Raw genomic sequence first — 17,210 nt, forward strand, 5'->3', positions numbered from 1 at the left:
GAAAACAAAAACATACACTCTCATACAGACTTAGTTTAACCCCTGCTGTTGAGATACATGTAATACATCAAATTTCTTTATTCCACATTGATGTTACCAGGCAGAGTTGGTTCTCTGATTTGTTACTTTCAAACTGCAATTCTTAGCCCCCAGATCACTTCTAAGAAATCAAGATATTTGAATCCATTTCTTGGGGAAAGAGGAGAAGAGGGAGGAAGAAGTAAGATGCACAGGATTCTACAAACATTACTGCATAGACGTACACACAACAGGCATTCCAATGAAAAGGCCTCTTTGTGGAGTGTCAAGGATGAATGGGTAACCAACAGTCATCCATTGCTACTGGCACAGCAGCGTGGCAAAAATACAGTTATGAACCACAATAATTCCACAAGACTTTGCTCTAAGCAAGGCCTGGCCTGAGGAACCACCGGTAATCCCCACATGGGATGGGGATTATTGAACCTACTGTGACTGCAAAGCCCAGTAAGAGTGTCCATAAGACTTGCAGATGAGTGATTCCACGAGAGCCCTCACCTCATCTTTTAATCCCTTTCATAAGGTGCTCATCCTTCACTAGATCTTCATCCCTCACCAAAGAAAAGCATCACGCAAGGGCTACTACCACAGTCACAAAGTGTACCCTTGGAGAAGCAGGCTTTCTTAGGTGGATGAGAAACACGGAAAGTAAGGATAAAGACTTGACTCAACCTGATTTCTTGACTTCACTGATAAAACGGAAAGTGAGCTTCATACATCAATCAAGCCATCTCTGAACTCTAACAACAATGTGTCACTATCAGGGGTGTAACTGTTTTGTACCAAAATCAAAAACTGCAGTTCTGTAGTCCTCGGTTTGGTTCATGGTACATGACTTTTTCCAAACATGATGCCAAATCATGAGGAATACATATTCTTAGTATAGGAGAGCATTCCACACTGTTTCTGCTATGGATCATTAAGAACAGCATTAATCATAATTTGAACCCAGTGCACCTTTTCATTTTCTTCTCATTTCTCACTGTGAGAAAATACATGTACTGCATCTACTGTGTAGTGTCTGTATGCTTTAACTGGGTGGGCAATCACAACATCTCTAATAACAATGATAACTTAGTAAGCATTTTAAATAACAAGAAAAGACATGACTTCATCACAAAGACCATAAATAATCTAAACTATACTGGAATATATAAATTCACATAAACAAACTGAATAGATTTACTCTCTTCCATTGTCTAAGAAGGAACCTGCCTGTTTTTCTAGCCGTGTATTGGTTTGAAGAAGCCAAAACCTTAAAACAAAAGGTACTGCGGATTAACTTTCTTTCATTCTTTTTTTTTTTCGAAGAGCTTTGCTCCTATTTGGATTAAATTGGTTATGTTTTTGTTACATTTCTGCATGTTTAAATAAGAAAAAAGACATAAATCTTCAGTTCACAGTTGTTTCAGTCTTCCTTCAAGCTAATCCACAATACAAACTGAACCATGGGGCTAAGATTAAGGTACACGCCCAACTGTGAATAGAGTGAACAATTAGACCTTTAATCACTACAGTGGTGAAGAAGTGAATGGTGAGGCACCTTTAATCAGATAAATCAGAGCACTAGTGCTCCTTAATGAAAGTAATTGCCCTACAACCCAGTGAATACCAAGAATGCTAATAAGTATTGATAATTTGGCAGAAGCCTACCTTGAATGGTTGTCTGCTTTAAAAAAGAATAATCAAAGCATGATGATTTACTTTGATCTTCATTCTTGGTGACTAAGTGGGTGACAGCTGAGACAAGTCATATGTTTGTAACTAAAAGATAGTTTGAATGTTACCAACAGAACTGCACTGAGAAAATTAGGTAGCAATGCATATTTAATCACCATCTAACATCAGGAGTGCAGAAGTACACCTTTGTGATGAGCACATGGAGGTGTTTTTTTGATCTTCTACCAGAACATAATGGTACTGGTACGATGCCATACCCTTTCATACAGGTCATTACGAGGTAGTACAGGTGAGAGGAAGAGCCAAACAGCACCAACGAAACCTAATCAGGCCTGACAAACAGGCCTGAAGAACAAAATGTCAAGATGCGATGCGGGTGTCAAGCCTCTACAACGCCAATTGCCGTTGTTTGAGTAGTCCTGGGCGTTTGGCATATTCAGTGAGAGTTTTGCCTCTGGCCTCCTGTTACAGCACAAACCCCAGCACAACACAGAGACAGCACAGTTCTATGTTGATTGAGCAGAACTGATTTGCCATCCTCTAGGAGCTACTCATCTCTAATATCAAATTCATCTCTTTACTTCTTCTTTTTCCCCCATCCATTGGGCCTCTGCGGGAACACATGCAGCAAGAGCTGTGGAGCCCAGCAAAGCAACTGACACACTTTAAATGGCAGAGAAATCCTTGAGCATTGAGTCCACCTTTGATCAGCTCAATTATATATATATATATATATATAAATCCTCAACAGCGCGCATGGCAGACAGCTCAAGCTCAGAGGCATTTTGCCCTTGGCTTCTTCTCAAGAATCTCATCTCTTGGGTAAAATCATGTCTGGGTTTGGAAACATGGAAGATGAGTTGTTTGTGCAGCCTTTACAGAGGGACTCTCAGAATGCTCTCCAATGGGCAAGGCTATGTTTGCCATGGCAATGAGCTAGTCTTGGCTGGGGATGCAAATCAGGAGTCCGCAGGGGGACGTTAAAATTGAACGCAGTATTATATTTGCATAAAGTGGAAAGGAGAATGCATTGAGACAATGCTGATTATTTCAGATTGGATGTTAACACGATGATCAGCAGTCCCTGTCATTTCAGGCCTTTGTTAAGTTTGATTTGCTTTGAATGCACTTACATTATTATTTAAATAAATTTCAAATGACATCAGAGACAAGAGAAGGGCCAATCAGCAGAGCATTGAGAATCACTGAAAAAAAAACTCTCCAGAGACATGCTCCTAAAATTGAGCGAGATCAACCAGAACACTTATTAGCATGAAGAACAAAGCTGTCCTCCCTCCGCTCATCCAACCATCCACACCACCCTGTGCTCAAAAGACAGCATTCAAAACACATACTGTAATAGATGCTTTCCTCATTGTGTAAAAAGATGACATAAAAGCATGGATGAAAATTTATAATGTAATAATGCATGCAAGAAAAATTCAATAGAGTGTGGATGTGTTTTACTTGAACTTTTGGTCATTTTTATGTTTTTTTTCTACCTCAGGGTAATGTCAATAAATTGACCAGCTACTCCTAGTAGATGACATTGCCTTTGTTTGCGGACAAACCATAGGGTACAGACTAATTTTAGACTTGGTTTGATTGGTCCAAATTTCATCCCAACAATACACAAATTACTCTGTCTTACAAGCAGAAGAAAATACCACACATGTGATGGACAGATGTTGTTGGCATTCCCTTTTGGCAAGACAGCAAAAAGATAACAGAAAAAAGACCAATAAACCAAAAATACAAACAATGTTTAAGTTTTTTTCACTATTTTAGGTTATATAGATATTAGGTTATATAGGTTCTCAACTCCAGTCCAGGACCAAATAGAGACTAAAGATGAGCTCAAACAGCCATGATAATGGAGGGTTGACACACGCAGGGCAAGGGGTTAACAGATCATAACTGTTCAAAATATGACACTGAAAAATTCTAAGCAGATATACTTCAGAGCAGTTGAAAACTTTCAACTTTGGATTTTGCTCAAATGAACATAGTAAAACATAAACTTAAGACTCTGCTCTTGTTTCAGCAACTCTAATATTCTTATTTATCTTTGAAATATTAACTCTTACATTCAACAAATATTTATCTAGCAAATGCCTGTTCTGTCACATGTAAAGCTAATCATTCATTTTTCCACACTATAATTTGTGTAGAACTGTCACAGTTGTTGGAGACGACTAAATCTTCCCACAATTACACAGGCGCATGGCTGACCACCATTGTCAGAAAGAGAAAGAAGCTGTGGCCAACTCTCCAACCCAAGTAAACACAGCCAATTGTGTTCTCAGAGACTCCCATCCAAAGTCAGCAAGTGTGCCACAGCTGGGATAAGAACCGTGAATCCTTGTTATAGCATGCTCCTTGGTACCGTTAGATAGCCCCTTAACTGGATGCACTACTCAGGTGCCCCAGGTGATTATTCCAGTCCTGTTTTATTGAGGAAAGACTGATAATGAGTGAAAACTTCATTAGCTTTCATAGATGCTTTTTCTTGCAATTACAGATCATGTACTGAATTAGAACTGAATTAGGCAAAGACTTCTACATATCTTTATTGTGACATCATTCTATGAAACTAATATTCATTCCTATAGTATGCATTCTCATTCAGACAAACATGCATATATTCTAGGTTAACATTCTTTCCTTCCTTAAAAGGTAGCAAAGAAATTGTTTGAATCTAAAAATTGTGGCCTCTTAGGTTGATCATACACAAAATGACTCTTAAAATCTTGACACATGGAAACAACTTACAGTTCACAATATTCTGTCTAAAAATTTGTTGACATGGATACTCGGACTAACCGACAGAAACTCACTGAATCCTACTATGCAATTGCTCTGGATTGCACATGTACATCAGCTGGACACCTGTTTATAATATTGCACTAACCCAAAATTTCTGACATGTCAGAAAATAATTCAATTGTCCCAGGTTGAGCGGGAGGTTGGGAACGGCAATTATCAGCATGTCTTTCGTCTGCTTGTTTTGTATGACTGCAGATGTGCAGATTTTGCTTACAATCCCAGGATTTCATTCCTATCATAAAAATTGGTCTGTGACTTGTAAATCACAAGTAAAATTGTGTAGATCATGCCTTTTGTCTGCATATCAGAAACTATTTGTTGTGTTGACAGAAAGTCTTGAATGAAGTTTGTGGTACGATTGATGCATCCAAGGGTATTCTTGAATGGTTGTGTGTTTCAACCCAGAGATTTAGATTTGCATGTGAAAGAGAGGAACACCTGGCACACATGAATGAAGTATTTACCAAACCTTGGAAAACTTCCCTTAATGAAGTAGAAACTCCTTGGGTCTTGAATGTACTCACACTTGGTGTTGATGTTGCGTTTTGTCCCAAAATTGCTGTCCCAATTTTACACACACGTACACACTCTCTCTCTCTCTCTCTCTCTCCACTAATGAGCTCACTGGCTTCACTGATTAAACCCACTGAAACACACGGGCATGCGGTATATAGAGGGTTTTTTTTTTCAGTGAAGTGACAGATGGTCATGCAGAAGTTGGAGATATTTCTAGAAGACCTCTCCTCCAGCTTCAAGCTCTTTGAGCTTGGCCCATACCATCTGACGAGTATCATTATAATCATGCCATCAGTTTCTGTATAGCCAGTTTGAGAAAATCTTTGGAAATTTTCCATTCCAGTTAGAATGTCATTCCTAGTACCACCAAATGGGAGAGACCAGAGAGTTTGCAATTTGATGGATATGACAGAATGTGACTCGCACTATCTGTCATATCTTTAATGGTGGACTTAGTTTTAAATTTGCTTTTTGTACCCTCGGTTCACAGCACAGATAGTCTTTTAGGAGGACAAGAAGTCTGTTCTCATTTTTACACAGGTCTTAATAATGAGCAAACACTTAGACGACTCATTTAGATAAAAGTCAATCCTTAACAGCGTTCACAGCACTAGTTAAACAAGGAACACAAAATTGATCCACATTAAATTGAAGTCAGTGTGCCAGGCAAATGTTCTGTGTACTCAGAAACACTACAGAGAAATGTCATTTTCCCTGACAGACACAACTAACACCAGCAACACTGTGTAGGACTCCCCAAGCAGTTGCTAAGGTTCTTATACATTCAGAGACTTAGCATATATGTTGAAAGGGACTGAAAACCCATAGAGGATAAGAATATGTCACTGTGTCTGAACGTAGGATAACTAGATGAGGTAGTATACTGACACCTCCCTTGTAAACCATCCACTCTTCCATGCTGTTGCCGTGACAACTCTGATTTGAAAGCCTCAGTGAAATCCCACTTTCTCAGCAAGTCTGTAATGGAGTGATCTTGATGCTGTCTGATCTGAGAATGAGGAGCAGAGAAAAGCACAGGCTAGACGTCTCAGTCTCCAACTAGCATATTTACAGATGGAATGCCATTCCAACGTTGCTGGCACAGGAGGTTGCCAGAGAAGAGAAAAGCACCAGCATAGCTGTCATTATCATCAAAAAGTCTCCAGGTGCCCTTTTCAAGCTGAAGGCCTTTTTTATTCACTTTGACACACACACACACACACACACATGAGGAAGCTCAGGAGTGGACATGTGACAGCATATGATTAACTCATCATACGGTGCTATAAAAAGCTCTCTTTATTCCACTGCCAAGCACCAGCAACAACTGTATCTCTACTCGGCTTCTTATCCTTCTATAATGGATGTGATTTACAAGAATAAGGAGATAGACTTCAACAGGCAGGATGACAGTCGTCAAAAGCTGTTTTGCCTCTTTTTCTGCCTGGCACCAATAAGCATTTAAAGTTTCCATCAAGTACTTTTTAACACTTCTCAAACAGATTCTTGAAGCATTTTAAAGGTGGGGCAACGATAGTAAAAGTCTTAAAAACGACTAAGGAGTCATTTCTATGCTCTTCTGACATATTCTAATTAAGGCTTTATCTGTCCATGCACTGTCTGCTGAAGAGGCCGTGTCAGAGTGCTGTTCTGTAAAAGGGTTAATAATAAGGGCATGACGTTACCATCACGCAACACTGGTGGGTTTAGTAAATAAGAGCACCATTTAAGTCAGACATCTATGTCGGGGAGGCAAGTACACTGGAAAAAGGAAAAACACCCTTCTACTCGACAGCTAGTTTAGATGATTTGGTATGTTCCTCAAAAGGCCAAGTCTCTTGGTAGCAGAGCTCAAAGAAACTGCTGTGGTCTGTTGTTTTCTGAATTCGGTCTGAAACTCCAGATCTCAGCTCTGTACACTTGCTTGAGGCACTGCTCACACAACTGTGCCAGACCACGGCCTTTCTGACTTAAGCTTTGTTTGTGCCGCTTCTCTTTTATAACGGTATTGTTTTACACACCTGTTCATCTGTGGATGACCTCAGTGTCCAAAATCCCCATAAAACACCATGTTACAATTATCACAACACCTTATTTGTCTTCTAAAGAATCCTTGTAAAGTGAGAATACAGGGACGTTAACAAGCTCACAGACTAAAACTCCTGCTGTGAACCGTTGCCTGAGCACGCTGCCGAGTTCATAACAAGCATCTGAACCATCCGTCTGAATGTGCAGCAGAGCTATCGCTTCAGCAGGTCGATATTTCCATCAAATATAGAGCCACCACCTTTAGGCAGACTGACACTCATCTGAATATTCCATTACTCAGTTCAATCGTCTATAACAGAATATAATACCATATATTTGTTTACATCAGTATATAACTGTTTAATTGTACTTCTAAATACCATTCACATACACATTTCTGTATATACAGGTTATACAGGAGACAGTTTTTGTAAGAGAATGAATGATCCTTAACTGTTCTCAAAGTTGTGCATGTTCTAAGACAGATCAGATGATATATTATACAAAATATTCCATGTATATCTTGTGTGTACTGGTTTCTTTCTTAGATAAAATACTGTATCTGTCTCCGACTGTCAAGGTCATACAGAGAAATGCTTTTACAATGCTGTCCTCCTGTCTCACTCTACTCCTCTACTAACTGGGTGACATCAGATATTTCATGTCTCTTTGTCACTTGCTTTTGAGTTCCAAACACAATAAAGGCAAGAGTATGACAAAATCTCTACAATAAAGAGTGAACAAAGTGCTTCTCCATGCTAATGAAATTGTTTCCATTACTCACCCAGCCAATAAAAAAATCGAGGCCTGCCCAGGATTATCACGGTATACATAACAAGCAAATGGTAGAGTTATTGCTAATTCCTCTTTACATCCCCCTTAGACAGTGAAGGTGAAATTTTAGGAACCCGTTTAACCTGGAGCAAAAGGAATAAAGGGACTGTCATTTCCTTATTTCTCTGGGAAGAGTAGAGGTTACTCTTGGATCATCTTCAATCTGCAATAGTAAAATGTTCATTAACCTCACAAGCCACCCCTTCAGCAGTCATTCCATCAGTGTGTGTGTGTTTTATAATGCTCCCAAAGGCAGTCTGACCTGGCTTTACCAAGTACTAACTGTTCTATTTAGGAGAGTACAGGAGTACAGAGAGTAAAAAGAAAAACTAGTTCAATACAGCATATAAAACGAGACAAGAAACATTTAAAAGACAGTCTGCACAAGGAGTCCATAGTCCTCAAGACCTCCAAGTGAAAACTGCAAAGTTTGACTTCGATTTAACAGAGCTAGAGAAGCATCAATACATAAACGAAGCATTTAATGGAGTTACGCTAACTCAATTAGGCAGCCACCAAAACATTCATGGTTCTGAAATTAATTAAAAATCAATGTTCTTAAGATGCTCCCTGATCTCAAAAATAACATAACAAATCAAACAATGTTTATGAGTAAAGCACTCACTTTCAACCAAATGTCATCCCAGTTTGAAGCCAAACTGCTGGGAAGAGGAGAATATGAAAGACCTGTGGGTGGCTGATATATTCTTAACGGGGTTTTATGTGTTTACTCGCTACTAAACTGAAAAACCATGAGAAACTATTGAGAAGCACTATAACAGTCACCGTTTTCAGTGTGATCACTTTTGTTCTTATCAGAGTAAAAGTCTATTAGAAACAATTACAGCATAAAAGACAGAGAACATTTGCCTACATGAACACTGAGAGCATGGTGAGACATTCAGAGTCATTTTCAAACTTAAAAAAGGACTCACAGCCATTTATGAATTTTAATCATTCGCCCAGTGACTGCTGGCAAATATGTCTTTCCATTCCTACTGCTATTCCAAAGTCAGTCTGGAATATCTCATGGCCAGACAGTGTCCTTGAGCTTCCACACTGAAGGACACACAATGGCCTCCTATGGGTCTCACCATGACCTTGTCTCCTTCCCCCTCCACTTTCCACATGCCCTATCAGAAACGGTTCGGGGGTTTGTTGTCTACAAAGAGACCCTTTAACATTCTTACTTTTGGATTGGAGCTTTTGGAATTTTGCCAGACTTACCTTCAAGGGAATATAGACTGATTTTATGAAGAGATCCAAAGATTTTCTGCAGCTCCACAGATGGCCACTGAGGAGAGTAAGAGCTGTTACCACCAAAACTACTGTGCTCTTGGGCCAGGAGAAGGATGGCCAGATTGTGTCCAAGTCAACGTTTGTCACCAGGCTGAAGTGTGAAAGAGCCACTGGTGGGTGGGCAAGGAACTGAGCCACAAACCCAGTGAGACCATGGGCAGCATCCATCTCATTAGGATATTGCCAGAATGATTCTCCAGTAATACTCAAGTCCCAAAATAGCACACTGAATCTGCTTTATACTCTCCTAACCGCATGACCAAACACCCACAATCATTTCATGTACTTGTTTATTATTTTTTCTGACAACTGTACATATGAATTCATGAGTTCATAGCCTTGATGACTGGTTGACTACTTGAACCAATCTGGTCCTGAAATCTAACAACTGAAAGACTTTGATGTTACATGCTTGGGCAAAAACTCTATGGAAAAATGCTTGACACTCACAGCACGGATTATAAAGGCTTGGTTTTGAAGAAAACACTCCAGAGGGCTACGAGACCCAACCTCAATTGTTGATTAACCGCAGTGCAAAATTAAGGAGAGGCCAAGATAACTCTATTCAGTATTCATCTTGGTAATGCTTTGAGATCACAATTCCTGCCAAAAGCAGGTACAAAAGAAATCATCAAAGACACAGTAAAGTAACCATTGAGGCCAAAGTCAAACAATCTTTGGAGACTTTTCTTTGAATAAAAAATATCATTTGTAATGATTTATGTCCCCTAAATACTTCATTCTGAATTTGCCCACACTGCACATTATTTCCATGTCTGGTGGGTGTATAATCTAGCTATTGCTCTGATGATTTCTCTAACTACCATTTCATAATAAAATCATAAGACCATCAACAATTCTTTATTCATACTGATGCCAATGATGCACTAATCAATTAAACGTAGGCACTAGAATGAAAGGTTTCAATGGGCCTAGTGGAGAGAAAGAATGTAATTCATACTAAGATACCATCACTAATTATCAACAACAATAAAGGATTCTGGGAAATTGGAACACATCCTTTTCTTTATAGTGACGCTCCACAAATATTTAAAAACTTATGAAATGTGCTTCAGGACATTTCATATTTTAAATACAAGATTAAAAACACCAACAGACACCAGCATGATGGTTCTAGTGTTAAGGGTAACGATCATTTTGCGAAAGTTTAAGGACCTGTAAATTTAGGGAGTTCGGCTGCCTCAGATCCGTCCCTTTGCACACTCAGAGGATACTTCACAAACAGTCTCATGACTTAATACCACTTAATACCACAAGCACAACAGTGGCAATCTCATCCCGTTTTCAACTCCCCCTTGGTTCTGATTGTGCCATTACTTAAGTGTTAGTTCAGCTAGTGAACTAGTCATGACATTGGCATTTTCACTTAGAAATTATATCTGTATAAAGTAAAGACTCTCTTCATGCCTCCAGGGGGAGTGAGCAGAAGCACAGAGTAGTGAATCTGGCCTCCAGCTGGTCAGCACATTTTCGCTGACCTCCCACTGCACAGACATAGAAGCCCAGAGATGAGGCTGCTCTGCGACAGATGCACAGTGATAATGGGAACTCCCAGGTCGGGGGAAGCCCTGGGGTGAGCTCACAATGAGTCATAACTATGTCCTCCATTTTCTGCCTGACTGAAAACTTGACTGAAAAAGACTTACCAAAAAAAAAAAAAGTCAAAATCTGATATATTTATCCAGCAACACCCAGCACATCCAATAATCATTTTAAAAGATATGCCACTGCCCAGATATCATGACACTTGAGGCGCAAACTTGACTATCTGTGCTTAAAGCTTGATCTTGATTCACAGATGAGCCAGGGTTATCATGTAACTGAAACACGAATGGAAACAGATATTTTCTTAATAAACGATCCATCTGGCACAATAACAGATTTTCTCATAAACCATTCATAATAAAACATAATAACACCCTATGTTATACACCACAAAGGTGATTAAGGCTTTAAATGGCTTTTGTGGTCTTTGCATTGTACTCATGATAACGTAGAGGACATTGTGAAATGAATTCTTATTCAAAATATATCATTCATAGCTTATACATGAGTATTTTTGAACATAAATCCCAGGAATGGCAGAACATTCCCATCTCATCCAAAGAGCAGCTGGAGCACATGTAGATGAAAGGAAATGGTGATCAGCGTGCCGGAGAACACAAGGATGGCCTGTGGAGCAGACATGGAGTTCCACCGACAGAACAAGCACTGCCAAATATCTGAGGGAATACAGAAGTGGCCACAAAGTCCCAGTATTCACAAGAGCACATCTAGAATAAAAGACCCAAGACTGAGAGCCTAGAGCTTCTTTTCTTCTACCCATTCAACAGTCATCTTTTAAGCCATCTCTGTACCACGATGAAGCCAGTGGCACACTTATTTCTTATTTATGTGCTGTAATTAGTTTTAGCGAAAATGAACTGGTGAGGACTGTAGAAATGTAATGGAAAGATGGAGCTATGATCTACATTTAGTATTCGTAATAATAAACATGTTCTTTTGGTTCCGAAGCATCTACTTAACAGCTGCATAAAATATTTAACTGTTTATGATATTAATGTTCATACAGAAAAGCAGAGGGCAATGAATGGGCATAATAACAGAGTGTTGCCTGCTATAATGATTATACAGTTCTTCAGTCCAGTCTGAACTGGGCCATTTTCAAAAACAGAGCCATCTCATCTTTAAACAGCAGTAAAGCCATCTAATTATTTCGGCATGGCTCTGCGCTGAGACCATTTTCACAAAACTTTCCACATTACAGAGTGCCTTTTACATGCTGATGAAGTGAGTTTTCCTTTTGTTTTCCTCTCTTTTCCGAATGATTTAACAAAATTTAGAGTGATTTCTCCCCTATTGCGCTAATCAGTGGTTTTCCTGTTGATGCCCATGCTCCATTACTAAAATGTGCAGAGCATAGCAGTGAAACAGTGAAAATATAAAAAACAGTTATAGAGCTCAGTCCTGCTCCCAATCGCCATTCATGCACGTCATTAATGAAGACCTGGATCCAGGTGAGACCTAACTCCCGTCCAATGGGAACTCACTCGACAGCACATTTTCATTCTAGCCCAGCTTTAACTCACCTAAGGCAATTTGTTAGATAACTCTCATAACACTGATTGGTTTAAAAGCCATGTTAGCACAGGGCCAAATAAAAAAAGGGGGTCCTCTGGCCAACAGTTGAAAAAAAGTGTAGAAAGCATCAGTCTGCATGTCCCAATCTCAGCAGTGGCATGCTAACTCTGGAACCCCCACTAGGATGTCAGAACTAGAGAAAGGCAGGTAAACATACTTCAAAGCCTGGAGTTTTCCCTTGCCAAGCATGAACTATCAGTGTGGAGAGGACAGGCACTTACAGCAGATGATGGCAACAAGCATAGACATGAAAACAGGTTAGCGATGAAGAGTGAATGCTAACACACTAGTGTTTACCTGCACCTGGGCCTCTTTTCTGGCATACTGGACCAGCATGGGTTCTCCATGCTCCTGCAGAAAGGCCCTCTGAGTGCGGTCAGCCAGGGCTGGTTCATTGGGTAGGAAGCTGCTGGCCCACACCTACACAGCAATAACAACAAGAGTTGAAAAGGACAGTAATACAATTTTCCTGTAGATATTAGCTGGAGCACTATTTGCCAGGGGAAATGTCACTTTAGAGTCATATTACATCCAGAGACAATAATAGTAATAATACTACTACTACTTCTAATAATAATAATAATAATTGTGTACTTGTATAAAGAGCTCCACAGAATTATGCAAGCAGTAGTTTTGAGCTGACTGATTCTTTTATTCGCTCTCTCCTACAGACTTCTGAACAGTGGGGTTCAGTTCAAAATTGGGTTTTGGATACATATTTTGTTTAAACTTTCTCCTTCAAGAAGACACCATACAGTAGAAGATTGATTCAGCCCAGCGCAGGTCTGGCCTGGTAGAGTTGGAGTAATGTGTCATTTGATGTGACTCCAAAGGCAGCACAGAGGCACAGAGAAAGTCTGTTTATTTTGTGATTGAGGGAATCTCCTTTTCTCCTTTCCCTGTAAACCCACCATTCTCCCAATTCCCCAGGGGGCTGTGGCTATCTCCATCACTCTACCCTCACTTGAGACTGACAATGAATGGAGGCAGGCTCAAAGTGACAGACCTGGCCACAGTGAACTAACACAACAACAAAGAACCTACTGATACTCCCTCCACTGATACCGGTCTATTTCTGAAATACAATTTTTGCAGTTTAATTTGTTGACAAACACACTTTCAGCCTCTATCAAGGCTTTATGTGCTGGATGCCCCACTGAAGAAAATATACAAGTGCCTTTAGTACCATAAATGTTTGGGATCAGTGCATGCTTTGGTGGATGAAACACTGACAAAAATACTGTTTCACTCCATTTTGAATAAATACATGCACAGCACAGCAGGTAAGATTTTGAGAGGGTGGAAACTTACCCTGACAATTCTTATATGAAAATGAATTAGAATGTAAGATGCAGATTTCAATGCATATTCATACTACTAAATTGAGGGCTAATAATTTTGTCATGCAGATGTTTAAATAGGCAATGAGACAAAAAAGTGATGCAGCTTGGTGAGTTTGATCTCATTAAGAACAGACAAACACATTATTTTCCATAATAGGACTTATTTGCTTACATTGTTTAAAGCTAATGACTATGGTTATCTTCGTGGTATGCATCAGTCCATGGAGTGCATCAAATTCCCATTGATAGACTTGTTTTAAGTTGACAGACTTGTTTGAAACTGTCAAAGCCTTTCCTGTAAAATACTACCGGAAATACACGAACAAAAAACAGAGCAGCTCAATTTACCTACTATTAACTGTTGCACCTTGAATAGAGGACAGAATGATCTAAATCCAAACTGTAGCAAGGAGAATTTATAACTGACACAACCTCTATAAGTGTCAATATTAAATTTTAGTTCAAGAGCAATTCAAATCATGGACCCATTATCTCATAAAGGTGACTTACAAGTGTATTAGAAAATGAAATATTAATGTCACAGTCTCTAAATGGTCAAAATGGAAAAATCTCAAAAGCCACTTGGAAAAAAAGCACCTGCAAACTTAGAACATTTAACATTCTCTCATTTGAAATCAAGTTTTATACCCAATAAAACTAAATTACACTTGATTGTCCTGGTCATACTTTACAGACTTTCGAAACGTGTCCAATTTCCTTCAACACTACATTAGGCACAGAGAACGCTTGTAAAAGTTTCTGCTTAATCTCTTTTCAGCTGCAATGTGCCAGACCTTCCAAAAGTGCCCATTACACATCATAGTGAAGAGATGAGTTGAACACCATAGGGGTTATTCATTAAACCTAACCGCCATGGCAAATTCACCATCTGTTTCCAAGGAGATCTGGATGATGACTGCACCTTGATCAACACAACAAAAGATGGTAAACAGTTCCCATTTGTGAAGCATTTTTTCCTTTTTTGTGCATATTCCCAAATGACTTTGGCTACACCTGTTTCAAAGCCTCAGTGCTGGCACACTTTAAGGCACTGAAAAGTCCGCCGTGTATCTGTGTGTCATAGATGGCTTGGATCCACGTCTAATAAGTTTGGTCAGAGGAAGTATTAACCTGGATTTTGATAGCGTAGCGGTAGCGTAATTTAAATGTTGTAATTTTTCTAAATGTGAATAGTGATGTGGAAATTAGGACTAGCTGCAGTGAGGGTGTACATTTCAGTTTTATGAAGGTTGATGAGCTTGGGTAAAAATGAAAATGCCTGAAGCATTAGAAGGAATCCAGTGGTAATCTGTGAGGAAATGTTTGAGAAGAATAGGCAGCTGGACAGCTGAACTATTTGTCTTTTCATAACCCTTTTCAGAGATTCAATGGAATCCATTCCCCACCCTTCAGAGTTTTTTGGACTTGAATAATCTGATACATTGTGCTGGGTCATAAAGTCAAGCTCAGAAAATCTGAGTAGAATATACATCTGGGAGCGAACTGGGCCTGATTAAACCCTTATGTCAAAAATTCATATCGATTTTTCCCTCTTGCTCTCTGATTCTTTCTCTGTATTTCCCTTTAATTGGTATAGTTGAAGCACACATGTAATGGGGTGTCTTTGACATTTTTCCATAAGGGAACTTGTCTTTGATAGAGGAACCCAACATCAAAGTTACAAATGATACTCAGCAAAAGGACAAATCCATGTGATTTCCACTGCAACTAGTATTTCATATTAAATGTCACAGAGCCAAGCCACAGAGTAAAACCAAATGGTGGACCAGAGTAAACTTTACAGACATGTTATTCATGCTATGTAATCCTTCGGAACATGCTAGGGGTAAAATGAGACGGAAATCCTGTCATCAAAGTGAATCAAACTGAGAGAGAGCCAACGATGGTGGAAACACTCAAGGGGTGAAAAGGAATAGAACCCTTTACTCATCAAAACTAAATCCAGCAACACAACTTCATTTAAGAATTTGGGATAAGTGTTTTTGCCAGCCCCTGTTTTTAGACCACAATAAAAATTAAATAACACTTGAAAAATCTAGGCACTCCTTGAAAAAACCCAAGTAATGAATCCAGTTTCTTCCAACCAACATCTGGAATTGAGCACAGCTTTGTTTGTACATGTTTATTCTGCTTTTTGAGGCGACGCGCCAAAACAACGTCTGAGCTCGCTTGGATTTTTGAAAATGAAGGATTACCAAAAGAAAATGAGTCATTACTCCGGGGTCACGCCTAGAGCCGCATCAACATTTTGGGGGTTGGTGTTGAAAGGGGGTTGGTAATCTTTTTTTTTTTTCCAAGCCCAGTCAGCAATGGCCAGCTATTGCATTAAAAACAGATGAATAGCAAAGGGTTCACCCCAGCTGAAACAGTGCGTCTTGAGAAAATGAATCATGGCTGGATGAATTTGAAGGATAATGTCAAAATGTTGTTTTTTTATTTCTTTTGTTTTGACAGACATTAGCAGAGAGCACCTGTAGCTAGCCAATAACTTGCCAGTTCAACTTAGCAGAATGTGCAGAGCTTTCCACAAACTGAAAGAAAAAAGTAAACGAGATGACAGTTACGCATAGTGAGGAACGTTATGGCTTCTAAAGATGACCCATAATATCTTAATTTTCATAATTGCTTTGACCTCCACACAATAAATGCTCAATAATGAGAGAGAATGGGAGGTACATTTTCAACTGTGCTCTGCAACGCTATTGAAGGGGAGAAGTTCAAAAATAAGCACCTCATACAGAAGGCATTTAAAAGGAGAACATTTGTGCTAATGTATTACCCCTTGAAAAAAAAAAAAAGGAAACATCCATTAAACTATGCCCCCATTTGGCTTTCAATTCAATTAATTATCTAAAAATGGAGTTACATGGCCAGATCCTAAGCATGCGAATATGAACTCACTCTCTCACTCCCCCTCAATTTTTAAAGTTAATCTCCATCAGGCAGACGGAGGTTGTGGGAAGTTCTGGTGGGTGAAGCTGAGACGGCTGGGGGGCAGGAGCAGTGCAGTGCTTGCAGGGCCTGCTCCATTCCACCTACTGATTTGAATGTCATTGGTGATAAAGTAGGTGTATGCAAACAGGGAACGAAATGATTGCAGACCCTTTGCTTTACCACATCTTATGCCCAAAAGGGACTTCTATCTGTGAACCAGGACAGACCAGAGCTTTCCAGACACTGAGCCATCAAAATCTGTGCATACCTCCCAAAAAAGAAAATTAAAAATATGAAAACTGTCTCGCAGCCATTAAAAAAGCTGAGCGATAAAAAAACATCAGTGATAATGAGAGAAGCTGGCTCACCTCAGGCATAGGGTCTGAATATCAGTTGGGCCAAGTATTCATATTTTCCCTGTGGATATCCAGACTGATTGACATTTCCCCTGCCGTCTGTGCATTCTGTTTATTTCCCAAACACATTTAGGTTGCATTGTGTGTTGCAGATTGACTCCCCGTCTAGAGA

At 39.5% G+C, this 17,210-nt stretch overlaps 1 protein-coding gene across 2 annotated transcripts in view; it reads right to left on the reverse strand.

Annotated features, from left to right (window-relative positions):
• galt (galactose-1-phosphate uridylyltransferase) overlaps positions 1-17,210 on the reverse strand; it is a 46,585-nt gene that overhangs the window by 19,669 nt on the left and 9,706 nt on the right. For both annotated transcript variants that reach the window (XM_030768467.1, XM_030768468.1), the window contains exon 7: positions 12,682-12,804. In XM_030768467.1, coding sequence (XP_030624327.1) covers positions 12,682-12,804 — 123 coding nt within the window. The remainder of the gene's footprint in view (positions 1-12,681; positions 12,805-17,210) is intronic.

This window comes from Chanos chanos, chromosome 3 (genome assembly GCF_902362185.1).
Source record: "Chanos chanos chromosome 3, fChaCha1.1, whole genome shotgun sequence".
Classification (NCBI taxonomy): Eukaryota; Metazoa; Chordata; class Actinopteri; order Gonorynchiformes; family Chanidae; genus Chanos; species Chanos chanos.